Source organism: Camelus bactrianus, chromosome 32, assembly GCF_048773025.1.
Source record: "Camelus bactrianus isolate YW-2024 breed Bactrian camel chromosome 32, ASM4877302v1, whole genome shotgun sequence".
Lineage (NCBI taxonomy): Eukaryota > Metazoa > Chordata > Mammalia > Artiodactyla > Camelidae > Camelus > Camelus bactrianus.
Window position 1 is genome coordinate 19,264,106 of NC_133570.1, and position 27,133 is coordinate 19,291,238.

Genomic DNA, 27,133 nt, shown 5'->3' on the forward strand with positions numbered 1-27,133 from the left:
GGATTTCGCGCCTGCGCAGTGCGGCGCCTAGAGGGAAAGCGAGAGGGAGACGGACGTTGAGAGAACGAGAAGGAAGGAGAGAAAATGGCGTCCACGGGTGAGTGTGGTGGAACTGCGGTCGCGCCGGCGACGGCCAAGACTCCCAAGTCGGGGGCTGCTCGTCTTTGTGGGTGGCTGGGACGGCTGAGTGGACTTGCCGAGAAAGGTGTGAGGTACCCGCCGCGGCCCGAGGAGCTCGACGGCCGGCGTTCCCTTCCACTCCCCTCCCCCCACCGGGCAGGCCGGTTCTGGAACCTTCCGGCGCCCCCAGCGCGCGGGGGGCTCGAGGCGGCAGGGGCGCGCGGGGTCTGCCTTGGCCTCCATTGTGTGTTGGCCGTCCGGCCCCGAGCTCTCTGGGCCGCCCGCCACGTGGGCGGGGCCTGCGGCCTCAGGGGCCTCGCGTGGGGGTGGGGGGAGGGCTCGGCCAGGCCTCGAGCCCCGCACCCCGAAACCGGCGCAGGGGGTGCCGGCGGCGGCTCTAAAAACCGCAGGCCCAGTGCCCCTGTGACTCTCCCCACCTAAACTCCCATTTCTAAGGAGGCAGCCCAAGCCTGGGGGTAAAAGCAAATAAACAAAAAAGGCTTTTCGGATTTGTGAGCCGAGGGGCGCCGACCTATGAGCGGGAGCCCTGTCATCCTTAATGCCGGGTCGGTTGGGGCGACCGGTCGCCGAGTTAACCCCTCGGCGGGTTCCAGCTCCAAGCCGAACTTCTGCCCGATTGGGCTTTCGACGGAGTGCCCCCCTCATCCCATTTACAGCCACCCAATCGGCTGACTCTTCTGGCTTCATTTTTACCATTATTAATTGTCCTTCCTTACCCAAAAAGCAATTAAGTGGCTTCCCAGGGCCATTTTTCAGTAAACGCCGAGGGAGATCTGTTGTATAATAAGGCCATCCCGCATTGTGAGGCCAGAAATCCCCACCGAAAGAAATGTTTGGCCTCTTTGACTTAGGAGAAACAAAAGGCCCCAGTCGGCGTATGAATTTGCTTAAGTAATCGTCTCGCACGTTTATTCATTCGCCTAGGTTAAGCCGAGAGGCTTGTTTATTTCGTGGACTGGTAGAAGAGAGGGGAAGGAGCCGCGTCCTGGACTTTGAAAGAAAGCCGGGTGTGGGAGCTCGAATATGATGTGTGGGGTGGTCCTTGCTGCTCGGAGTGTTTTAAGAGTGTAGCCTAAACACGACCTGCGGTTTGCAGCCTGTTCCTGCACTAACCTGCGGTTATTGGTAGGGTGGGGCATTTTTGCTTCTGGGGGTATTCTTAGGCAGCCGGACTACAGGCATTAGAGGCAGTTGGAGAAGACCAGAGGGAAGACGGGGAAAGCTCTGGGTCCTTCAGAGTTTTCATTTGAAACGGGTCCAGAATCCAGCAGAAGGACAGTTTAAGAACTCTCCCCAACTGTGTGGTCAGTAAGCAGGCAGGTAGATACTGGCTATTAGTGCTAGGGAAAGGGTTCCCCTAGAAGAGTACCACGATCCAAGACTGTGTCTTGGTGGGAAGTGGTTTCCTTAGAGCTCTTTCCACCTTCCTTTTCCACCTTCCTCTTCCCTGCCATGTTTGAATTCTGTAAGGCGGGAGTGCTTTTCTCCCTTCCCTGTTAAAGTTTGGGGAGTAAATACGTGTTCATATTTGTGTATGGCTGGACAGTCCAATTTTTTAATCTGTTTTGCTCAGACTGTTCACTGGTAACCACCTACATACTATATTAGAATTACAGTTGTGGTTTATGCAGGCACACAGTAGTTAGCCCTGGCTAGGGGACCTTTGGGGAGTCATGTAACTTACCTGGACTTTGGTTTCCTTTCATTCAGAATGAAGGAGTTAGGCTAGACCTTTTAAGAGCTTTTTGAGCCCTTAGATTCTGACCTTACAGGAAAGCATTTTGGCTCCCACAAAGTTGTCCCATAGTGACTGTAACTCATGATGTAGTCTGGAGCTCTAAATCTCTACAGTTGGGACTGTGACTGCCCTAAAGTATCTTTTAAAAAGCCACCACCTTGGGTAATGCTAGATGTCTTTCTTCCTCATGTATAGCATATGTAGAAAAGTACTTAAAGTTTCTGGCCACTTGAACAAAAAATTACAATAGACTCCCAAGTAACCACTGGTCAGACCAAGAAATAGAACATTGTGAACACTCTGGAGGCCCCCCTAGATCACAGCCCCCTCTCTCCTCAACCTGACCTGTTTTTTTAGGGTAGTCTTCAGCTGCACGTTTAGAAATTAAAGAACAGCGTAACTACTAAGTAATCTGACCAATGTATAGCTGTAGATTTTTGAAGCCATGTAATATTTATATGCTGTAGATAGATAACATAAGTTCTCATGAAACTCTTTTGCTACCTCCTTTAGCCCACCAGTGTGGGGCTAAATCAGCTGGTTTCCCACTGATCTGAGATCATTGTTCCGTATCATCTTTGCCAATTTTACATTTTACATAACTGCACTTGTGTGAAAAAGCAACATCCTCTTGCAAACATTGAACTTAACATGTCAGCGATTTGGAATCATTTCTCACAGAGACCTCAGCAGAATGTAGGTTGAAATACTTGATTTTTGATACTTCACTGGTGTGTTTATTTTGTGACTACCACAGAGAAGAAGTGATTTGCATTTACTTTTTATGTGTCACATAGAGGGCTAAGATTATGTTGAACAAATCAATTTGTTCATTATGGATAACCTTTGGCAGTTGATTTGATAATATTGGTGATTCAGGGTTCTGAGTTAAGGGTATACAGAGGAAGGAAAGTGGTCTAGTGAAGTGTGGAGAGGTGAAAGCCAACTTAAAGTGATGGGTTCAGCAAAATGCCCTCCGGCTAGGCCAGGTGACCTGTGAGGCAGACTTTGGATAGAGTAGGGATTGAAACCCCTCCGTGAAGAGCTGTCAGATGTTCTTGCAGATGAGAGACTGCTTTGTGATTGGAAAGACCTGGTCGGCCTTAATGGCAGTATTGTCTTCTAACATAGAATAATATGTGTAATTCTTGTGGAGAGCAAAGAATTAGGCAGGGTTTTTAAAAAATAATTACTTTGACTTCTTTAAAATATATATATGTTAATCTAGTAGTTCCACTTCTTGTAGACACCTCCGTAGACTAGAGGGGGGTTTTAAGTCCCTTTCTGTGCATGTAAATGTCATACGAAAAGGAAAATTTTAGAATGGTTTATTCAGAAAGAGGGGAGATGGGGAAGAAAAATTGTGGGGGGGTTATTTTTTAGTTGGAGGCACTTGAGTTTTTAAAAGATGCTATCTAAAACCAGATTATTCCCCAAAAGATTAAATGCTTTCACCTCTGCCAGTTAGCATGATTCTGCCTGAACTCTTCTTTGCTGGGACTCATAATGCGTTTAGTTTTTTTAGTTATTCTACACATGTAGCCCTGATACAGTCAGCAAACCCTCTGGGGCACTGGATTGAGATGACTGCCCTCTTATTTTCTGCCATGTATTTCACAGTCCTGAGGAAGTTATGGTTGGTCTAACTTGTTCAAGTGAGGGAGTGATTTAAAAAAAAAAAGTTTTTGAGGAGATGTAGCTACTAATGTAACCATTCTCATGTTCAACATTGTAATATTGTTACATGCCCTTTTGGAGGGGGGTGCAGGGGGAGGTAATTAGGTTTATTTATTTATTTTTATAAGAGGTGTTGGGGATTGAACCTAGGACCTGGTGCATGCTAAGCATGCACTCTACCACTTGAGCTATACCCTCCCCACCTACATGCCTTCTTTTTATGTGAAGATAAAACTTCAGATCTTCTTGGGTTTACCTTGTTATGTTAGTCTTAGGATGTTGATCATGTATTTGAAGTGACAGCCTGTGGTTAAGGGGGGTTTGTGGTTATGGGAACATGCAAAGTATCTTTGCCAAATCAGCTGACCTTGACATCATTAGCTGGCAGTATATTCAAATTTTCTGAGGTTAACTAGCCTAGACTTATTTTTTGGTTTGGTGTTGAGAGATAAGAGGTACTCATTTGGTTGGACCTGTGTTGTCCTGTAGATCCTCTCAATACAGGTTAAAAATATTCATCTTCCTGCCACCTGAATTCCTCCCCTCCTTTTTCCTTTTTCCTTGTAAATGCTGGCTTCACCCTATTTTCTTCTCTCCTTGTTTTCTCTAGATTATAGTACCTACAGCCAGGCTGCAGCCCAGCAGGGGTAAGTCAGACTTTTACAACAGTACTTTGGATATGATTGGTTGTTTTTTTAGAGTACAGAGTTTTGTCTAGTTGTAGAGGATTTAGTAATGGAATCTGGATGTTCTCTATTCAGTTTCTGCATTTAATTTCTCTTACAGCTACAGTGCTTACACCGCCCAGCCCACTCAAGGATATGCACAGACCACCCAGGTAATCTTTAGGACAATTACATGTGGTTGCATCCCCAAGTAAAATATTTTTGTCAGCCATTAAAACAGTAGCTAGCACAAATCTTTTTCAAAAACTATGTAATAAGAAAGTATAATGTGCTTGTAATCATAAAATGCACAGGCATTTAAACTTTGAAAGGGGATGTCATTGTAAATGAAACTGTCCTCAAACTGGGAGTTACTAGCTCTCCTTTCTAGTATTGTTTCTCGAGTTAGGTGCCTTGCTCCATGCTTGTTCCTTCTACCTATTTTATTATGTTTAAATTTATTTAACTTAATCATACAGCAGTTCTGCAGAGGAAGGTGATACTGTGACATTTTGCAGGTGAAAAAATTGCAGTATATGGATACTACATTTGCCAGTGGTTGCACAGTAAGTGATAGGTCACCTCTTACGGCTGCCTGACTAGAGGGCTTCTGAGCTCTTTCTAGTACATGAGTCTGTGTTTTAAAGCCTAGGCCAACAGATACTAGAAATTAGCCACCTAGTGTTCTCAGGATCACCTCAAATTCTGAAATGACTTATGGCATAAAATGGAGACTGATAGCTCTGCCATGGAAACATTCTGGGCCAGGCAGAATGTGATACCTGGCGGATCTTACATAATTGGTCATTCAGATCTAGAATCTAATCTTGCTAACATCTGGAAGAACAGCTTATTCCTTGCCAATTTGACATATTACTGATGTCCACATTCAGAAGATAGTATTTTTGATGTGCTAACCTTAAGGAGACATGCGCTGTTCTTGTTCATTTTCTTTGAAGTGGTGTGATAGTTTTTAAATCCTAGTCTTATCTGAAAGTCCAGCTTTCGGAATTGTCTGACAGATTTTAGCCCTGTTTTCATTTTCTTTCTCTTTGTTCATTTAATCTTCCTAGCATTTGTTCCCATTTGCTAAAACTGTGCTACACTTTAAGTGCTGGCAATTATACACCTGTCATTGCTTATCATCTGAGGGCATCTTGTATCTCCTGTATCGTTAAACTGAGATTTGCCTAGTTATTTCAGGAGCTTTTTTGTAGTTTTTGAAAATGAGTGGATTAGTTAAGGGGAAACAAGCATTCATGATACTGTAATCACCTGGGGTTTTTTAATCTTTTTGTTAGAAAACATATTTTTGACTTCGGTTTTCCAATTTAGGAACTTAGAAGTAAGTCAGTCCATTTTATTGCTAAAATACATGGTTCATATGTGAAGTTCTTGAATCCTTTTTTTTTTGAGCAGGCATATGGGCAGCAAAGTTATGGAACCTATGGACAGCCCACTGATGTTAGCTATACCCAGGCTCAGACCACTGCGACCTATGGGCAGTCCGCCTATGCAACTTCTTATGGACAGCCTCCTACTGGTAAGACTGGAGAGACTATTGGGTCACATTACCTGGGATGTTTGCTAAGAAGCTTGTTACTGTGCTCTTGCGTATTTATTCTGGTCAGTACCTTGGCATCTGGGAATCCTTTGTTCTTAGGAGGAGCTTGATTTTTTTGTTTTGCTTTTTTCCTTTTCCTTATAGTCTCCTTGAAGGATCTTTTAATAGAATGTGGGTGGGATAAAAACTCCAAGGGGAAAAAGAACTTTTCCTTTTAATTGTTTTATACAGTGTATTGAATAATCTCAGGACAAAGTGGAGAATATGTAAAAGATTGTACTAATGCTAATACTGGGTAAGAATGAGCCTTCTTAAACTGAGCTGCTTAAAAATCAAACTGATTTTCACATCTGTTTGCTTCATCTGATAGTGTGCCCTCTACTTTTTGTTTTGTGCTTTCCACAGTAGAAGGGACCAGTACAGGTTTGACTATCCTGCTCATTCTTGCATGGGAAATGCTTTCCATCTTGTCTAACCCTGTAATGTTAACCCTTAGGTGTTTCCATTTGTTTAACCCTCAAACTTTCTAACATCACACACAAGGCGCTAATGGAAAGCTGCTTCAGGTGCCATTTGCAGATCCATGTCCTTTTTCTTTATGTGATTTTGGGAAAGGTTTTACTTTGTTTTATTTTACATTATTTTGTGTCAAGCCTTAATAATAGCTGTTCACCTTCCCAAAGGTATTTCAGATGACTACTCCCCAGCTGATTTCCTTCTACTCCCTAAGGGGTAGATTGCATGATTAGATTTACTTAGAGGAACAGATTTCCACCCTGCATGTATTATGTTTGTCTGTTGGTTGGTTTCCAGTCCAGACACATTTTATTTTCTGTGTAAGTGTTAATTATTTTAATCCATAATGTGTCTTAAATATATATAACACCATTCCAGGGAGCTAAAAAAAAAATTCTAAGAATTGGAATAAATTATATCCTAATACTGGGGTTGAGAGTGGAGTGTGAAAATTTTATAATAACTTTTTTATGTGTAGTGCTGTGTAACATTTCAGGATCCCTACATTCTCCCCACCACCCATTCCTATCATTATTATAAGAATATTTAATACAAAAATCTTAAAAATGTAAAAACTTATTTTTCAAACTACCTTCAGTCCCCAAGTTATATATAGTCTTATCAGAGTCATTAGTGGGGAGAAATCCTTCTGTAGTTTGTCTCACTGCATGACAATGTCTTGGATTTGATGGGAGGTACTTCCTAATCTAGTTAATGCATATTGTTAAATAGGATGCAAAATGTTTACACTTTCTGTGGATGTTAGTTGGCAACTATAGGAAAAGCTGGAACTGAATGCAGTTTATATTTTTAGTGCAGAGTTTTGAAATTGTGAGATGAACTTTACATATTTAAGCTATTGCATTTTTAATGAGATATAATTGACATGTAACATTAGTTTCAGGTGTATAACGTAATGATTCAGTATTTGTGTATATTGTGAAATGATCACCACAATAAGTCTAGTTAACATGAATCACCACACATCCTTTTGATGAGAACTTTTAAGAGCTACTCTCTGCAATTTTCAGATACACAGTACAGTATTGTTAACTATAGTCACCATACTGCATGTTACGTCCCCATGACTGATTCATAACGGGAAGTTTTGAATCTTTTTGACCACCTTAACCCATTTTAAAAACAGAGTCTGAAAATAATACTGCTTTGATCTAGCCTTTGGAGTCTTTGGGTCATTTTATGGGAACATGATAAAGTCATTTATCGGAAACACTCCTAGGTTCTATAGAGCTGTGTGTTCACATTGTCATCGGCTGAAAAAGTCCCATCATGACTGGGCATGAAAAGTGTAGGACATTCTAGTACAGAAACCAGTATCCCTGATGAACAAGCGATTGCACTTCATAAGGAATGTTAGTGTAGACTTTATAGTTATGGAAGACCTTTTATACCTCCCCTAATTCTCCCATATACTTTTGGAGTGTAGGAACTAAAATTAAACCTGGTGAGCTAACTAAGGCTGAACCAAACCAAGTTCAGGACCCTAACAGTAGTAAGTAGGTTCAAGTACACTTAGTACTTTTTTCCTTACCTCACATTGCATTGATACATAAAAGTCATTGGGTAATTATTAGAAGAAATATATGAAAAAGACTCTTTTCTAGAATGTTTTTAAATTAAGGATCATGAGAAGGGGGCTATAGAAATCTCAACTCATTAGTTGAAATACGAATCATAAACTTTAGTTTTTACTGTTCAAGTTGAACAAAAATTTTGGTTGGTGTGATATTTCTTACTCATTTTTCCTTAAAGTAGTCAACGCATAATAGATGTGTTATATTTCTGCTTTTGGTCTCTTTTACTGTTGTTAAATCATTTTGCTTGGCTGTTTGTGCGGGTACTACAGATTAATTAAAAGATTATTGATTAACCTAGTGTCTGTTAGTGTAATCTTTAGCATTATAAGGATCTGTTACTGGATAGTTTTATGACATGCATTATTGCCCTTACCAGTTTCTTGTTGGTTTTTAATTGTTGTAAATCTTATAGATGGCCTGTCACGTAGGGGGAAAAATCTGTGTAGGAGTAAAAGGGTAGGTGGAAATAGATTCCAGTTAAATTTAAATAAATGTGTGCTTTATATGGTTGACATTAGGATTCTGCAAACTTTTAAATTAAATTTACAGTTCACATGAACAGCATGCCAGCTCAAGAAATTTCCCTTGTTTTGGCTCCCCATTTTGTGAAATACGCTTTCACATACATTTCAACCCAGCAGATTTGAGAAAGAGATTACTGTCTTTGTATATAATTAATTTCAGAATCTCCCTACAATATTTGGGATGGAGAAGAAAGTATTATACTCTGCTACAAAAGGTGACACTTAAAGATTGTACACAGGGAAGTTGATACTTGTTTTTGGTTAGTAACATGTGTACAGTAAAGACACATTATTCTAACTGAAGTTTAAGACTAAGACCCTAAATCTTAACTAAAATAAGCAATCGTCATTCAAGATAAATATTTTAAGTACTGAAAGTTTTTTACTTCAGTATGATTTGGATTTTCCTTTGATGGACATAAATGCTGACAACTAGACATAATTTTTTATTGCATGGCTTACTTGTGCTCATTGCCTAGGAGGGAGGAAAGCCAAACATCAGGAAAGATTGTAACACCTCTTACAGCAAAGGGACTCAAGTTAGGAGCTGCAGGTTTGAGGGAGTTGGGACTCCAAGCCCAAGTTCCGGATGAAAGGGAACTTCATCTGATTTGGCAGAGGCAGGAACTAGAGAGGAAACCTAGCTTGGTTTCTGCACACTGTGAGGGCAGATCTATAACACTTGGTTAGAGAAATAGCAAGGGGACTACAGGATTCACCTTTATTGTTGAGCAGGGAAAAGACCCATTAGCTTGTGGTAGGTAAATAAGAGAAATGGGGGTGGGTAATTTGATGACTAGCCCAGAATCTCAGATTGTTTTATTATGTGAAAAACATTTAACTTTTCAAGGTTTATTTTGGGAGTGTTAAGTTTAACTTAAAATATTATTTATCAAAAAAGTTAAATAGGATAACCTTGGTCATGTATACATAAGCAGATATAATTTGTATATATAATATCTTTTTGTGCCATTTCAAATCTTAGTGCTGGTAAGAAGCATTTTCTTAGTTGTTTGTTACCCGAAACAAAATTAGCAGTTCTTAGAGTGTTTAATCAGTTAATACCTCTAACTGAAAATTAAATACATATTTTCTTCAAGTTCCAGTTTCCTTAAACATAAACTGCCCATGGTGCTTGGGGCTGAAAGCAAGTAATTCCATATGATAGGTTTTAATGCTAAAACTGGTAGCTGGATCTTTATTTTATAGCTATTTTAAGATGCTGTGTCATCTGCCTTTTATCTCCCATTCTGGGACATTTGATTCCTGCTGGGGAAGTTTTGGGGTACTTAAGTACTTAGTTGAAAAACTTAAGAAGGCCTGTTAGCAAAACCAATATAGAATTAGCAGAAGCAGACTTGTCTCCTATTGAATGCTTTCAAGGGAAGCAAAGGGAGCCCTTTTTTCTATACCAGCACTTTTCTGTGGCCTACTCTCTTTCCTCCTGTTAGGTGTGGTTTAGAGCAAAAGAGACAGTGCTTTATAGGGAACTATATTCAGTATCTTATAGTAACCTGTAATGAAAAAGAATATGAAAGTCTATATATGTGTGTATATGTATGACTGAAACATGCTGTACACCAGAAATTAACATATTGTAACTGACTGTACTTCAATTAAAAAGAGAGAGAAAGACAGTGCTTTGCTGACAACTAAGTATTTTCAGAGAATTTAGGCTTTTAAATATTGGTTTGTTGCTACTTTTACTGAAGGGGAGATATTTAAAGGGGTAAAGTATCATGATGGTTGAAAGTACATGGTTTACAAATTGTTCTGCCAATGAGCGTGTAGGCAGATCTCTGAGGAGCCAGAAATCTGACGTAGCTCTCCTTTGTTCTAGGTTATTCTACTCCAACTGCCCCGCAGGCGTACAGTCAGCCTGTCCAGGGGTACGGCACTGGTGCTTATGATACCACCACTGCTACGGTCACTACCACCCAGGCCTCCTATGCAGCTCAGTCTGCGTATGGCACTCAGCCTGCTTACCCAGCCTATGGGCAGCAGCCAGCAGCCACCGCGCCTGCAAGGTAAGGCCCCCGTCACTTGCTCCTCACGCTGAGGTGCAGCAGCGTCAGGCTTTCAGGAAAGAGAGCAACCCTGTACACTTAGAGAACTCGTGACTTGGTTCTTTTTTAATGCTTACTCACATACTTAGGTCTCAACTGTTCTTCCGTCCTTAACAGTCACACCACACATCCTTCTTCATTTAGTAGAGAAATGGTGCCATCCAGGGGCCAAAATGAGGAATGTCACTGAGCGGGTTGTCTTGTTTCAGAAGAGTGGCCTTTTCTTCGGTAAGAGGAGGCTATTGTATTTACTTTGCTAAAGCTGGAAGAAAATTGAGTGGTTTCCTCACAACTGTTATAATTGTACTGTGATGCTTTTCCCTTGGTTTTATTGACCCTGTAAATGGGTAATAGCTTTCTCTGGGAAGAGCACTGTAGTTCACAGTTGGGGGTGGGGGGTGCATAGCATCACGTGTTTTCAAGAAATAGTTGCACGATCCAGTTGTCAGGAAGGGATATATCCATATCCGGAAGTCAAACATTGGTGTCTCAGCTTAAGGAGTTGACATGATTATCTCTGTATTATGTATTGGCTTGGTAATCTGATACCACAGGCAAGTATAAATTCTTAACTGGGGGCCCTGCTATGGGGTGAATATTTGGGCAAACTAAGTTCATGCTCCATGACTGATTAGCAGGTAAACAGTATTAATTACTACTTAACAGAAGATTTCAGGTCTTTGCTTTAGGCAATGCACTTAGGTGGCTTCTGCATACAGTCTTGAAGGAACATTGAAATCTGTTTGAAAGAAGACTTTTTAGGGACTAAACAAGAGATCAACTTGTAACCTAGACTTTTTGTCTGCTGTAGAGGTAAGAAATTAGCTCTGGCAAACACTGAGATTACTTCTAAAATGCACAGTGAGTAATCAGAGCTACTTGATAGTTTACATCTTCTAGACAGCCTGTGCAGTGGTTAGTGTTAAACTGATTCCTGTAGGGCCCCATTTCAGTTGACCTAGAGTGTTCTCAAATGTTTGAAGTCCTATTGCAACAGTATATCCAAGCCACAGGGGTGGGGGTTATGTATTTACTTGTCTTTGAATTGAATAAATCATCCTTTTTGGTTCTTTTTCTTAATTTTTCAATTCTTAACACTTTATAACAGCAGTTTATCTCATGATCAGTGACAGCTACTCCGTTTTCCACTGGAAAGAGGGGGCTTGTGACCCATTTCAGCTCTCAGAGAAACCAGTACTTCCACTTCCTCTCTGGTCTGCCTGCTGATTCTTGGGCTTGGCTTGAAATAGCTCAAGCTCACTTTTTACAACGCTGTTATAAACTGTTAGGGCTGAGGGGTAGTAGAAAACTCTTTGTTTTTTTCCCTTGGGATTAAGATTGGTTTTTGTCACTTAGCAAGGATATTTCCCAGTTCATGTGTGTTTGTCTCCCCGTCCCCATGTGTGCCCCTGCCCTACTCTGGTGTTTCCATATGGAGACTTCGGGACATGATTAATTTGTGGCAGTTTGTGCTAGGAAATTTTTTTCAGGTCTGTTCTTAATAGATGACAAACGTAAACCCACAGCTTGTCCAAACTTAAAAATGCCATGGACTTTTGTAAATGTTACTCTAATCTAAAATTTGCATTATTAAAGTTTCTTATTTGTCTTTAAGTCTTTTTTGAGAAAAAGCATTTTCTTCCCACACAAACCACCTCTCCTCTCAGGTCTCTTAAATTGGCAGCACAAAATACTGTAACTGCCTTTTATAGCTGTTGATATGGAATGAATGGAACGTGTCAGTCTCTTCTGTGAATGTGATTGATTCTCCCCTGTCTTTAGTGTTCTCTTCCAGCAGACAGACCAACACTTGGTTTGATGTAGTTCACTTTACAATTGCATTTCTGTCCAAACTCAATCCTAACATTGCCTATTGCTCTTAGATTGTAGAGTTCTTACCCAAGAGTTTTGTGGTTGAGAAGAAAGAAGTCTCACTTTTTTATTTCTCCTTTTAGACCGCAGGATGGTAACAAACCCGCTGAGACTAATCAACCTCAATCTAGCACAGGGGGTTACAACCAGCCCAGCCTGGGATATGGACAGAGTAACTACAGCTACCCCCAGGTGCCTGGGAGCTACCCCATGCAGCCAGTCAGTGCACCGCCATCCTATCCTCCTACCAGGTCAGTCTCCTCACTCTCCTGCTCAGGGCCTCCAGTGAGCTAATAGAATAACAAAACAGATTTTTTTTTCAGGCTGTTGACCAGCTTGTTTCTGCTTCCTCAGGTGAGATAATGTTATCTGACTCTTCCAGTGATAAGTCTGACCACATACTGTACATTAAAACCTCAGTCCTAGGTTCCAGTAGCATTGCCTGACAGCCAGAAACTCTTCTCTCTAAATACAAAAACATTTTTACCACTCTAGGTTCTTTCTTTTAACTTTGTTCTTTCAGTTTATTCATGTGAGAAACAGAAGTGCATGAAAGCAGGTAAACAGAACCATAGAAGCCACCTCCTTCAATGCAGTTGAGATGGTAAAGTGCAGGGTATTGTTTAAAAAGAGAAAGAAAGAAACTTCACCTTAATCACTTTATATTCAGCTTAATTTAGAGGTCCATTCATGCACCAGTCTCTTAATGGTTAGGCTCAGGCCTTTCTGTCCTTTTGACTAAGTGTTTCCTTGTTCTGCGTTTTGTCTTCTGTTAACCACACCAGCAGCTGTCCAGTAAGTAGAAGAAGGACTGCAAGTTGTATCACATTTAATTTGATGCAAGTTTTCAAATGAATTTTCTGAATTGTGTCCTAAAGTGTTTGCTTAGTTTTGGTAGAATTAGCAGTTCCCTTTTGTACTCATTTCATTGGTTTATACATTAAAGTGCAGCAGACATGAGCAGGTTTAGGAGCAAATCCATCTGGCTGGGTAAGTGTCTCTTCACCTTGGAGCAGCAGCGGCAGGGCTTGAACAGCCCTCCCACTGGGCCCGCCCACACTGCTACGCTGAGAGCACTAACCTGGCGAGTTGAATAGGTACCCTTGGTATGGAGAGAGGCTTTTGGATCCTTACAGCTCTGGTGAAGGAGGTAGTGATAGAGGCTTAGTTTAATTGTACTTAAAATTGTAAACTGTGTTGTCTTTTTGTTTTTCATTATCATGGTTTATCCAGAGTTTAGTACCAGTTCTTTGAAGCTTTATATCTGTATAAGAATGTACCTTTGGTTAGTTTCCCTGCTGTGTAGATGACATGTAAAGATGAGTATCAATCTAATACAAATCTTTCATACAGTACCTTGATTCTGACTTTCCTTGTCTGTCTTTTCTCTATTAATGCTCAGATTTAATGGCTGATGAGCCATGTCTGAAAGTTTGAAACTATGTGTATACCAAAGAAATTTGAAACCTGACTTTTATCCTTAAGAGGCAAATGATCACACAGACACATGCTGAGTGGCCTTGTATTTCCAGAAAAATGGTCATCACTCAAGGGAATTATTGAAGGCAACCTTAAAATATCCCTTCCCTCTCATTCAGAGCTTTATTCTCAAAACAAAGATATTTGCTTAATTTTACATTCAATGATACGTTGATAGGTAGAAAGTAATTACATTTTGAAGGGTTTCTATGTCACATACTATGAACGTCTCATATTAGAGGACTTGAAGAAGTAAGCCACTCCTTCCTAATGAGCTCTTTTTTTTTTCTTTCAGCTATTCCTCTACACAGCCGACTAGTTATGATCAGAGCAGTTACTCCCAGCAGAACACCTATGGGCAGCCGAGCAGCTATGGACAGCAGAGTAGCTATGGTCAACAAAGCAGCTATGGGCAGCAGCCGCCCACTAGTTACCCCCCCCAGACTGGATCCTACAGCCAGGCACCAAGTCAATATAGCCAACAGAGCAGCAGCTACGGGCAGCAGAGTGAGTTGCTAAGAGAGAAAACTAAATAAGAATGATGATGTTTGGAGTTTTTGAAATGGGGAAATGCTCTTTACCGTTGTATACTTTTGAAGTCCAGGATGCATCTGAGGGTATAATATCCTGGCTTTTCTCCAACTTAGTTATTAGTATGCCTTACAAGAAAAGAGTTTGTAACTAACCAGAGAAATGTTTTAGAGTGCCAGCCCTGCTCTCTTTGGGGAGGTCACGTGCAGTAGGTGAAGCCAGCATTCCTTGCGGCCTGCCCACCCCAAGTCAGAGAGAGAGAGCAAGTAGTTACTGAAGAATACTGCAATTTTGATAGTCATGTAAATGCTGTGGGTTTTGGGGGTTTTCTTTTTTTTTGGTTGGGTTTTTTTTTTTGTTTTTGTTTACATTCATAAAGCCAAAAAAAAACCAAAAAGAAAACCTCACAGAATATTTAGTTTTACTTACGTGGAGAAGTAACCAAAAACTCAAAGCTGACTTCACAATATAATCCCTCCCTCAATTGTTGTTGTCTTTTAATTAAATTCCAACCATTGGTATGTCTCGTTACGACAGTGAGACGAATAGTGCTACTTGATGGAGACCACCTCTTAGCAACACCCAAGAAACCTCAGCTCTTTTTATTTCTTGAGTGTGGTTTAAAGAAGCAGCTTTTGGAGACATCTTAGGATACAGAACCCTGTAAATTGTTGGCCAGAGTCCCTTTTTTTGTTTGGGAGTGGTTTATTCTAACTATATGAGGTTACTTCGGCCTTGATGAACCAACAGCTCTTGTTGAACTTTAAACAGCCTACTGATTAGGGGTGCTTAATCAGGTGTAAAGAAGATGGTGCCTTGATTAGTGCCTTGCAGTTGAGAGTTCTGTGATTCCAGGAGGAAGTACAACAGGCAGTGGTGTAAATGCTGATCCATGGCTTACAGATGTGACTCTTTCCTCAGGTTCATTCCGACAGGACCACCCCAGTAGCATGGGTGTTTATGGGCAGGAGTCTGGAGGATTTTCCGGACCAGGAGAGAACCGGAGCATGAGTGGCCCTGATAACCGGGGCAGGGGAAGAGGGGGATTTGATCGTGGAGGCATGAGCAGAGGTGGGCGGGGAGGAGGACGCGGTGGAATGGGGTAAGAGCAAACCTTTTCTCCTTTTATCTAATTTTGTTTCATCCATAGGATTTTCAATGGAAAGAAGGGACTGAAAGATATAAGAAATTTATTTCTGCATTTCCATGGATAATCTGATGAGCCCAAGCCATCTTCCAAAACATGGAAATGTCATCTGGGTGGCATATATATATATATATATATATATGTAGTGGCAGTTTGGTTTTTTCCCTGCCAATCTACTTGGTTGGGTTGGGGAGAACAAAGAATGGTTTTGAAACTAGAGCTTTCAGTTCCCTTCATGGTTTCCAGAGGTCAGAAGCCTCTGTGGGTAATAGAGTTGGGATGGAACACACACAACCCTTCTAACAAACCTAGGTTTTTAACTAATTGCCTCTGAATGGTTGTCTTGAAATACCTGGTATATATACTGCAGAAAAGGAATGCAGCTGTTTTCCACAATGTTTGTCCCCAACTTCTGTTTGTACTTGAAACTGTTGAACATAATGATGAAGATCTTGGTCCCATAACCCTTTAACTATGACCTGAGTGCACCTGGTACACAGAAAAATCCAATAGCTTTTTACACAGTTATGTATATAATTATAGGATCCCTCTCCCCATTGGAGATTTTGAGAAGTCTAAATCGGTTTGACCATTTTGATTAATGGCACAATCTGGTTTAGAAAACTGTGTTTAGATCAGTAACAAAACCCTGCTACCTGTGCCTGCCCTTCCCCTCCCTTCTCCCACCCTCTTCCCTCCCCAGTGGCTATACTTTGATGAAGGTGAGGTATAATATTGGTTAACATAATCCAGGAGGCTCAGTTCTGTGTGTGTTCTGTCCCTGTATAATCTAGTAAAGTTATGCAGAATGTTAATACAAATATAAATTGGACTTGGTGCCACTGTTGGTTCAAGGGAAAACTGAATAGAATTTCTTTTTTTTTAGAAATGTACTTCAAAATTAAATTAAAAAGTTGATCTTTAATTTTTATATTAGCAAATCTGTTTACTATTGAATACTGGTTTAAAGTACTATTTTTCATATTCTGCATAACTTAAAAAGTCTTCGGTGAAATCTTTATTGGAAGAAAGTTATTTTACAATATGTAAAAATTTATGAATAATTTGGTATAAAGTAAAATTAATCTTCTGATTTGGAGAATGTCATTCCATTATAAAGGTTTCACTTTGTGGGTGTTTTAAATAGATGTAGACACTTGAAATTACTATCATCACGTCTCCAATCACCTAGAATTCTTAGTATTTTTCTATTGCAAAACCAATTTCAAGTTTATTTATTTTAATTCTCCAGAAATAATAATTCTACTAATTTTGCTAGTCTTTGCTAGCAGAGGGGTACCCTCTTTCTGGATGAGAAGTTTCTCCTGAAGCCATAGGAAAAAATCATGGCTTTCCCCATAGGTTTTTCAACAGACTGTGAAGCAGTCGGTTGGATCCTTTGGGGACAGGACAAGGGCCTTCCCCTCTCCCCTCTTTTTTATTGTGGTGTGGTGATGGTTTTCAGTGTCTTCTGCAGGTAAGGCACTCAATGTTGTTAACATGCCCTTTTTCATTGCCTCAGTATTTTGATATTTTCATTGGCTGTTAAACGTGGAAACTTTTTAACATGCTTTGTCGCATTTATATGCTACAGGTTACAAAGTGAGAGCCTTGTATACACTTCAATACTTAAAAAGTACCCGTACTCAGTACTCAGCCGGCAGCATAATGAAAAGTGGGACTAGACACGGTGTCCATATGGAGAGGAAAAATATACATAGAATATTTTTAACAAAATGTATTCATTGTATAAATGGAATCCTTCTGTAACTTTGGTAACTGCATACTTGTTGTTTGGTAATGAACCAGAGGAGGTATAATAATACTCTAGAATTGTGTAACATTAAAGTGTAAACTTTTGTGTTTAAAGAGAGAGAACATTTTATGGTGTGTACTTTTAAAAAGGAAACAAAGCTGCATGCAACAGCTTGAAATTGTATATTCAGGTATTAAAGGTGCAATACTGGTTAGAAAAAGCTCAAGGCCTCCCACTGAGGAGCTGCCTTTACTTGATTTTAAAGGAAAAAACCCAAAAAGTCCCAATTGCTATTTCTCCCCCCATTAAAATACGTAAGACAGTGATTTTATACTGCCACCTCATTGTTCTCAACTTATAACGTCTATAAAGTTGCACCCCCAGTCCGTGGAGCCTTGGTATTTGTTGTAAATTCTCCTTTCACAGCGATTGTTAAACTCATTAGTGCCCTGAAATGTATGGCTTTATGCTGAAGATCGGCTGGATGCGTCCTCTGGTGTGTGCTGTAGGCCTTTACTGTGGTGTCTCCTTTATTATACTGTTACTTGTTAGGAAGCCCAGGGCCTCACTTAGCTCTCCCATGGGAGAGGTTGAGGGTGCACCTTTATGAACATGAAAGGTTCATCACAGCAGTTGCCCCAGCTTGCTGTTCCTCCATACCAACTCTCCCTGTGTTTTAGCTGATGGGGCGGGTGTTTAGGATGTATTTTTTCCCCAGTTTGCCAAGTATTGCACTATTAATACCAGCCCCTGAAATGAAAGGAAACAACCACACTGGTGTGTACAATCAGACAAGAAAGGTTGTATATAAAGGAAATTTGAGCAAGCTGCCCTGAAGAAAGGCATAGTGACAAGATGAGAGAGATGCATTGTTTGGAGATGTGTTTAGCCAGTGCCCTTCTTCCCCACGAGCCCCCCCAAGGCTCAGAGCGGTACTGGCTTTTAAAGGGAAAGGCCTTCATTTCTTCGTTTATCCCCCCAGCAGCGCTGGAGAGCGAGGTGGCTTCAATAAGCCTGGTGGTAAGTTTTTGAGTATTACCATGGATAGTGTTTAAAAAAAAATACAGTCAGTTTTTAGAAAACTATGATTTTTTATTAGTTTCATAAGCGGTTTAAAAATGATCTATACAAAAGAGACTAATGGGTACTGCCGGCATTGTCTTAGGGGTAATAAGGTTAACCTATGGTTACAAAACAAAGGGTAACTTGAAGTATTGAGCAACTGCTTTTGTAATATGGGGGAGAATACGTTTTTAAATTTGGTTTATTTGGAGGAAAAAAGTTGACTTAAATTTAACACTAATTTGGCACATAAGCATTGAGAGTGTTTATTTGGTTAATGGTTTAAAAGCAAACCAGCAAAGAAAAAGCAAACCCTAGCAAATCTTTCACAAATGTTAAAGGGGCACTGCTCCATTTTAGCAGTGCGAGTCATTTTGAATTTAAGAAGCCCCATCAAATGGTGGTGTAGTAGATAGTTATGTGTGTTTGTAAGGTTTGTAGCTTGCAAGACGTGCACTAATAATATTTTATATGATCTTTTCCTGGTTGGCAGGACCCATGGACGAAGGACCAGATCTTGATTTAGGTAATTTTGAATTCCTGAATTTTATATTGTGCTTTATAAACAAATAGCACAGAAGTAAGTGCATATTGGAGTTCAGCAGCGTGGTAGATTGATGTGATATTTTTGCTGTCAAGGGCAGTCTGGGGCTTGCTTTATCATGAGTGACTACTCATAATAATCTTAAACAAAAACAAAGTAAACCAAAAGTTCCATGGCATTGTTTTTAGTGTGGTTGGTAGTTCTCTTAGCTTTGTGGTGAATACCAGTGGGCAGCAGTGACCAGTTGGTTAATAAGCCCCCATAGGTACATGGCAGTAACTCCTTCTGTGTACTCTTCTCTGAAAGGCCCACCTGTAGATCCAGATGAAGACTGTGACAACAGTGCAATTTATGTGCAAGGATTAAATGACAATGTAACTCTAGATGACTTGGCAGACTTCTTTAAGCAGTGTGGAGTTGTGAAGGTAAGTAAAAGCATAACTATGTCATCTGGCAGATCTTCCAGCCACAGAGCATTTTAAAGAGACTTGAGAGTTTCTGAAGTTGCTTGACTTTTCCTCCTAGACTGTCCATATATGGTTTGCTTATTAAAATACATGCCCCCCCAAAAGCCATTTTTTAATAGGAAAAGAAATGCTAGATATGGTTTAAGCATACTTGATAACTCGGGGTCATTTTTATAATTATCAGTTAATTTGTAAGAACACTTACATGAATACTACTTTTTTGTGAAATGTAGAACATAACATAGTTTTTAAAATAATGAACACTTGTGTATCTGTATCCCAGCATAGGAGGTACAACTTGATGAGTACCTTTGAAGTATGTGGTATATTTCTCCCCTTCCTAGTTTTATCCTTTCTCCCCACTCCCATCTTGAATTTTATCATTCCCTTTCTTCACTTTATAGCTGTACCCTCAGTAATACTTTGTTTTACATAATTTTGGAGAACATTTATTAAATACTGTAAGGCAACACTATTCTGGAATTACACTGGGAACAAACAGATCCTTGGAGTTTATGTATAGTGGGGAGCATACAGTAAAAAGGAATATTGTTGTGTGTGTTCAGTGATAGTTAACTATTAAGGAGGAAGAAGTTTGGGCATCCTGTGTTTCATTTAGAAGTATATCACAAGTTACTCATACATTTTCTCAGTAGACAGTTGGACTGTTTCTAGCTTTTAAATATAGAAGCCACGCTCTAGTGAACATTCTTGTACATGTCCCTGGTGCACTAGCTTCTCTAGTGTGTGTACGGTTGATTCTTGTTTGTCTTGGCAGTTAAGTTCTGTAAAGTCACTACAAACACTGAATTAGTGACTGCTGAACCACTGCTCCTAGGGGAAGTATGTGCACAGACATACGTCTCACGTAGACCATAATCATCAACTGTAGAAACAGCTCATCCTGACAGATCCTGTTCACTTTATCTTACAAAGACAACATAAGGGTCAGAAGTGTGACTTGCCTAAGTTGGTATTCAGATTCATCCAACTAGTCCCAGAGCCAGGACCTGTCAAGAACACTGCCCCGTCCCCCCACTCTCATCCTCTGGTCATTTCTGGAGAGAGCTAGAATGAAAGGGGAGAGCATCACCTTGTTCCTCCTCAGCTGGGAACATGTGCGTCAGGCAATTTCAGTTTTTCATGCTCTGTGCATGTCCGCAGATAACCACCAAAAGTGCCACAAGTGCTGATTTTGGAGTTAGAAGTAAATTTTGACCAGTAGGCAAATTTGCAGATGACTGAATCCATGAATAATGAGACCTGATTGTACCCAGGTGTAGAACTGCTCATTCTTAAGGTGTGTACGCTTTTATCCTTGCAGAACAGCTGGTCCTGCCAGCACTCGGACAGTACTTCCACCACAGCCTCACCCTACTGGGCATCCCCTGATTTTTTTTTTTTTTTAAACTTTCACAAGTCTGGTAGAAGAATGTGGAAGTGTGTTTTAATTTGCTTTTCCCTGCTTGTTAATAATGATAGTCTAATGGCATGCTGTCTTTGAAATGCCTGTTTGTGTCTTGTACTCACTTTTCGTTGGGAGGTTTGTCATTTGTTGATTTAAGTGTAATTCTCTGTACTGTCTGAATGCTGATCCTTGTTGTTGCAAATGCAAGTCTCCCAGTTTGAGGCTTTTTTATTCATTTTCTTTTGAATAATAGGAGTTCTTAATTTTAATGTAGTTGAACTCATCAGTCATTTCTTTACTAGTTTGTGTCTTTATTTTCTTTATTTTTATCTATTTGCGAGACCATTTTAGTCTGGCAACATCTTTTAAAAGATCCACCTTTTCTCCAGTGGTATGTGATGCTATCACATAGAAAGTGCTACCCATACCTGGATCTATTTCTTGGCTGTCTGGTATACCTTTGTTTATTTGTGTGATCCTGTGCTAATAGCACTGCCAATTAGTCTATGCTAAATCGTGATACCTAGTAAGGCAGAATCTTCTGTTTTATTCTTTTTATTCAGGAATGTTTTACTGTTTACTCCTTGCTCTTCTATATATATGTTTTAGAACCAGTTTATGAAGTTCCTTAAAAAAAAAAAACCCAAATGGATGTTTACTGAATCTATAAGAAATTGACATCTGTATAATACTGAGTAGTCTTCCCTCCCCCACCATTAACATCATATTTCTCCATTTATTAGATCTTTGGTAAAGACCATCTCCTTAAAAGTTCTGCAGATCTTTATTAGTTTTATTTTTAGATTTATTTTTCAGTTAGTGGTCTGTTTTGAATAGCATTTTCTGATCCAGTATATAGAAATAGTTGATTTTGGTAAATCTTAAATCATATAAGGACATTTTTCTCTCTACTTGTGATTTATATTATGTTATTTATTCAGTATGTGGGATTTTTTCCTAGTTAAAGTAATGTTTACTATCAAAATTTGGTAAAATGAAAGATTAAAAAATACACATCCTATCATCCACATCACTGTTTTGCCACATTTCCTTTCAGTTTATGTATCCTTTATGAAAACAAGGTGTTAGCATGGGCCTGTGTATATAAATAATTGTTACCTTTTTTTAGCCCTATGAATAGATACTGTTAAGTATCACTAGATATATAAACATGTGTATAGATTAGACTTTGATCATATGCACATTTAATGCAAAAAAAACGCATGAAGTCATATTCTTGTGCAGTGTGGCTACTGAATTCAAGGCACTTGTATCTGGTGTTGAGCTGAAAAACTAGTCATCCGTTCTATCTCTGGAGGAAATACTGGCTGTACTGAACTTGAGATAATCGAGAATCCTTCTAGCACACTACATTCTGTATGTTGTACTTAATGGTTTAAGGGTAGTTTTTACTTTATGTGAGACATGTCTAATGTGATGACATCAAAGCCTGTCTGCGTCCTGAGAGGTGGCTGCTCACTGGGTGCCTGTTAGTGTGTCACACGGGGTGTTGGGACAGGTGTAAGGACAGGAAAAGATAGCTGGGGAAGGAATGGGACCTGTACTGTTCACAACAGTTGGGGACTTTGGGCCTGTTTGGGTCTTTATGATAAAACACATCTTAAGAGGAAAAAGTCATCTAAGTGCGTATTTGTCGTAGCAGTTTAGGAAATAAGTCACCCATAATTCCACTACTCAGATAAATTAACATTCTTCTGTGTGTCTGGAAAATTGCTGCTTTTGACAGTATCAAGGACTTCGCTGAATTCCACTTGGATTTTTTCCTGAAAACTAGTATATTCTGGTCACAGCTTAACTCCGTTATTTTACGCCTAGATGAACAAGAGGACCGGACAACCCATGATCCACATCTACTTGGACAAGGAAACAGGAAAGCCCAAAGGTGATGCTACGGTGTCCTATGAAGACCCTCCCACCGCCAAGGCTGCCGTGGAGTGGTTTGATGGTAGGGACGCTGGGTCGACAAGGGCGCACTCCTGGCCTTCTCAACTCTGCCTCCCCTGGGGCACACGGGGGGGCGGGTCTGGTGGCAAGTGTTGCATGTGACAACTTGTAAGTAAAGAAAGGATCTTGCTCTAATGTATTAATTTTGGCTTTTAGAATGTCGTCCTCTGAAGTGGTTCTAGGGACCAGGGACAGATAGTTCTCCCCGTGTGGCCATAGGGCATGGCAGGGAGGAGGAACGAGTCGTAGGAGCAAGGAGACCCTGTGTCTGCTCTGGATGCCTGTTGGGAAGCTGCTCACCTGGCTCCCCTCAGCCATATTAGGACCTCTTTGCTAACCCTAGATTAAGAGATCCCTTATTTTCAGTCATGGTTGTTCAGATCCACCTTGCTAAAGTTGTTAGTGCTTTCCTAAGCAACGATACCAGAAAGTGCAAAAACCCCACAGCTATCTGAGCCATATACATTTACACGTATCTACGTGCATGTAAGTGCAATTTATATGCATTTATATTGACATTGATCTTGGAATTTCACTTCACACAAAACCAACTTGAAACTGTCGGGTTCTGGCTCTCCCTCCCCTGTTGGCCACCTTGTGCTCTGCTGTCCCTGCTTCTCACCCTGGTTTGTTTTTTTGTTGTTGTTGTTGTTTTTGTTTGTTTCTTTTAATGAAAGGCTTTCCTGGCCTTGCCAGTAAGAATCCAAGGGAAGATCATGGGCGAGCACACTGATGCAGTGGGAACGATTGGGCCTGATAACTGGGCGGGCTTGGTGAAAAAGGAATTGTCTACTGCCTGATCCCTCAAGGGGGCTAGGAATTGGAGGTCGAGAGTAATTAATGTTCTGTTACCTTGTTCCAGGGAAAGATTTTCAAGGGAGCAAACTTAAAGTTTCTCTTGCTCGTAAGAAGCCTCCAATGAACAGCATGCGAGGTGGAATGCCACCCCGCGAGGGCAGAGGGATGCCGCCACCGCCGCTCCGGGGAGGTAATAACCGGACACTTTCTCTGGGCTGCTCTGTTGCTTTAAGAGGTCTTTTAGTACACTTACCTTTGAGAAAGTCGATTTCTGTTTCTAGTGAAGGCAAACCTGTTAGAAATACTGAAAAGGTGTGTAGAGTCAGTAGTAGACTATCAGTGCTGACGACAAAGTTGGGAGTGAAAGGAAGAGAACAAGAGGAGGGGTCAGGGAGGCGGGAACCATGCTGCCTGGGGGTCAGCCCAGGGCCTGCTGTTTATTCATTCTGCTTTGATCACTCGGTCTATATGATAAAGTCGTGGAGCTGACTGCAGTTAAGGACAGAGCCCTTGGGCCTGGGGGAGTAACGGGCCCAGTGATGGGGCAGCAACGGCTGTGATCTCTTCTGAGTCCCTTTGATTCATATATCTTGTAGCACATCTGGTGCTGTAAAGAGGTGATTTGTCCTCTTATTTCAGGTCCAGGGGGCCCAGGAGGTCCTGGGGGACCCATGGGTCGCATGGGAGGCCGTGGAGGAGACAGAGGAGGCTTCCCACCAAGAGGGCCCCGTGGTTCTCGAGGGAACCCATCTGGAGGAGGAAACGTCCAGCACCGAGCTGGAGACTGGCAGTGCCCCAATCCGTATGTACTTCTGGCAGATCGATAGCCTACTAGTGAAGGCGCCTGCGTCTCAGCCCGTTCCCTCCCTGGAGAGGCCTGCTGGATTCTTTTTGTCTGGAGGAGCATAATGATTGCTCTGTTGCGGAGCAGGTGGCCTAATCAGACCTTCCCCAGCTGCTTCAGAGCCTTCAGGAGGTCACAGGTCCACACGTACATGGTGGTCCAGACATTTTACTAGAACGAATGCTGGTCCTGTGGTGTGTTGCTGCCAGAGGCTGTGGCTTGGAAGCCACCTTCTGTGGACAGAGCCCCTTAGTGGTGTTTGACCCAGGTGCCGCTGGTGGTGGTGGTGGTGGTGCTGGTGGTGGTGTGCAGGCTGTCTGCTCAGGTGGTGCTTGTGCTTATTCAACTTTCTTAGTTCAGTAAGTGATTTTTGTTGTGATGTAACTCTGCAGGGGGTGTGGAAACCAGAACTTCGCCTGGAGAACAGAGTGCAACCAGTGTAAGGCCCCAAAGCCTGAAGGCTTCCTTCCACCACCTTTCCCACCTCCGGGTAGGTACCCTTCTCTTCTTGGTATTAAGCCTCTTCCGTTAACTTGGTGGGCTTAGTAAGTGAACTGCAGGTGCCCGTGGCCAAGAACCAGGTTGGTAGTTTTAGCAAGGGCACCCCTGACTCGGTCTTTTTAAGTCACACTGTTTGACATGGGGGTTGGGGTGCTGACTCTCTCTGTGCAGTCAGAATAGTCAGCCCTCCCCTCTGTATCCGCCAATTGTGTAGTGCTGTAGTTCCTATTTAGTGAGAAAATATCAAAGTTTAAGTGGACTCGCATTCAAACCTGTGTTGTTTGAGAGCCAACTGTAGTTCCATCATCAGTTCTAAATTGTGACCCAGGTGCTGGGGTGAGCCAGGGACCTGTTTCTGCTCTGAGAGAAGACACAGATCCTGGGGGGGCCTCTGCATCACCCATTTTATATTGGCGCTGATTGTCCTCTCCTGTTCTTCCCCTTACCTTAGGTGGTGACCGTGGCAGAGGTGGGCCTGGTGGCATGCGGGGAGGAAGAGGTGGCCTCATGGACCGTGGTGGTCCTGGTGGAATGTTCAGAGGTGGCCGTGGTGGAGACAGAGGTGGCTTCCGTGGTGGCCGGGGCATGGACCGCGGTGGCTTCGGTGGAGGAAGACGAGGTGGCCCTGGGGGACCCCCTGGACCTTTGATGGAACAAATGGGAGGAAGAAGAGGCGGGCGTGGAGGACCTGGAAAAATGGATAAGTACGTGGTGGTGAAAACCAGCTGTGGAGGTGGGATGTGGCCCCTTCCTATCTGTGAGCGGGTCTGACCAGCTCTGGGAAGAGGAGGCAGGAGGCTGGGCTCGGGGCTGCCAGAGGGCTTCCTTCCCTCTCCCCAGGTTAACGCCTTACCCCTTCTCCTTTCTGCCCTGCAGAGGCGAGCACCGCCAGGAGCGCAGAGACCGGCCCTACTAGACGCAGACCCCACAGAGCTGCATTGATACCAGATTTATTTTTTAAACCAGAAAATGTTTTAAATTTATAATTCCATATTTATAATGTTGGCCACAACATTATGATTATTCCTTGTCTGTACTTTAGTATTTTTCACCATTTGTGAAGAAATATTAAAACAAGTTAAATGGTAGTGTGCTGAGTTTTTTTTTTCCTTCTTTTAAAGATGGTTGTTTAAGACTAAACAATGGGAACCCCTTGTGAGCATGCTCAGTATCATTGTGGAGAACCAAGAGGGCCTCTAACTGTAACAATGTTCATGGTTGTGATTTTTTTTTTTTTTAAATAAAATTCCGAATGTTTATAAACAGTCATCCTTCTCAGCCTCTGTTCCGCAGCCGCTGCTCGTCTCCTCGGAGCCTCCCCCTCCACCCAGGTTGCTGCTGGCTCAGGCGCTGTGGTGGGGAGTGTGCGGGGAATCGGGGCCATCAGGACCTGACAGCGCAGTGCTAGACGCGGTGCTGCCGCCGGCACGGAAAGGGGGTTCGCCCCTAGCCGTGTCTCAGAACATGGGGACGTTGTAGCCCAGGCCTCTGTGATCCGCCGTTGGGAGCGCTGTGCTGGGGTCTCGGGTTGGGAGCCCTCCGAAGGCCCTCTGTGAGTGCCCTTCCCGACACACTGCAGAACAAGGCAGGCCTGCCTCAGTGACTGACAGCTAAAGACAGGGGGCTGTTTTTACAATTTTCTTCCTACTCAGGTTATTGGTGCTTCCTTGATGTTATGGAGTTAGGCTGTTCACTGAATTTTGAAACTTTAAAGAGGTTCCTCTGTGTCCACCTCCTCTCCCTTTCTAGAGCCCGTTTCTAATCAGGCTTTTGCCTCTACTGCAACAGTAACGACCTCCGCGTACCACATCAGTGGTGGTTCCTTCTCAGCTCTCTGGCCTCTGCTGCCCTCCTCTTCCTGACCTCTAAATGAAGGGGGGCCCCAGGCTGGTGTTGGGGCTCCTCTGACCCCCTCACTGCCTGGCTGACCTCCCGCCAATCATGCTGCTGACATCACACCCTCCTCCCAGGTGCCAGCTCCTCCTGGGGGTCCAATGGGCCTAAAGCTGGGCTGGATCCTGCCCTACCCCTTCCTCCACCCCATCTCAGCAAATGAAGTGCTTGTCCCCTTGTCCAGAACCTTGGAGTCCTTGACTCCTGTTCTCTCAGACCCCAACCTAAACCATCATGCACTACAAAATACAGCACAGCCTAAGAGACACCACGCCACCCACCTCCACACTGGCTGGGCTTCCTGGTTCCCTAGGCCCCTCTAGCCCTTCCACCCCAGAGACTGAATTTTTGACACCTTAAGTCCCTGCCATTCTTGA

General features: G+C 42.0%; 1 protein-coding gene across 2 annotated transcripts; it reads left to right on the plus strand.

Annotated features, from left to right (window-relative positions):
* Positions 1-37: 37 nt before the first annotated feature.
* On the plus strand, positions 38-26,132 carry EWSR1 (EWS RNA binding protein 1). 2 transcript variants are annotated; one of them, XM_010951288.3, is made up of 17 exons: positions 38-97; positions 4,167-4,203; positions 4,343-4,394; positions 5,641-5,764; positions 10,264-10,450; positions 12,445-12,612; positions 14,136-14,347; positions 15,293-15,473; positions 18,257-18,294; positions 18,830-18,862; positions 19,187-19,305; positions 22,592-22,721; positions 23,583-23,708; positions 24,158-24,320; positions 24,755-24,852; positions 25,315-25,567; positions 25,740-26,132. In XM_010951288.3, the coding sequence occupies exons 1-17, from the start codon at positions 85-87 to the stop codon at positions 25,777-25,779; spliced, it is 1,974 nt and encodes a 657-aa protein (XP_010949590.2). In that variant the 5' UTR covers positions 38-84; the 3' UTR covers positions 25,780-26,132. The 2 variants fall into 2 exon arrangements, with proteins under 2 accessions (XP_010949590.2, XP_010949591.2); XM_010951289.3 differs by having other exon boundaries at positions 45-97; positions 18,260-18,294.
* Positions 26,133-27,133: the final 1,001 nt, after the last annotated feature.

Excerpts from the sequence above, each read along its gene's own strand:
- EWSR1 (XM_010951288.3), top strand. Across the intron at positions 4,395-5,640 it reads GATATGCACAGACCACCCAG|GCATATGGGCAGCAAAGTTA; the intron begins GTAATCTTTAGG and ends TTTTTTGAGCAG. Across the intron at positions 23,709-24,157 it reads GCCACCGCCGCTCCGGGGAG|GTCCAGGGGGCCCAGGAGGT; the intron begins GTAATAACCGGA and ends CTCTTATTTCAG.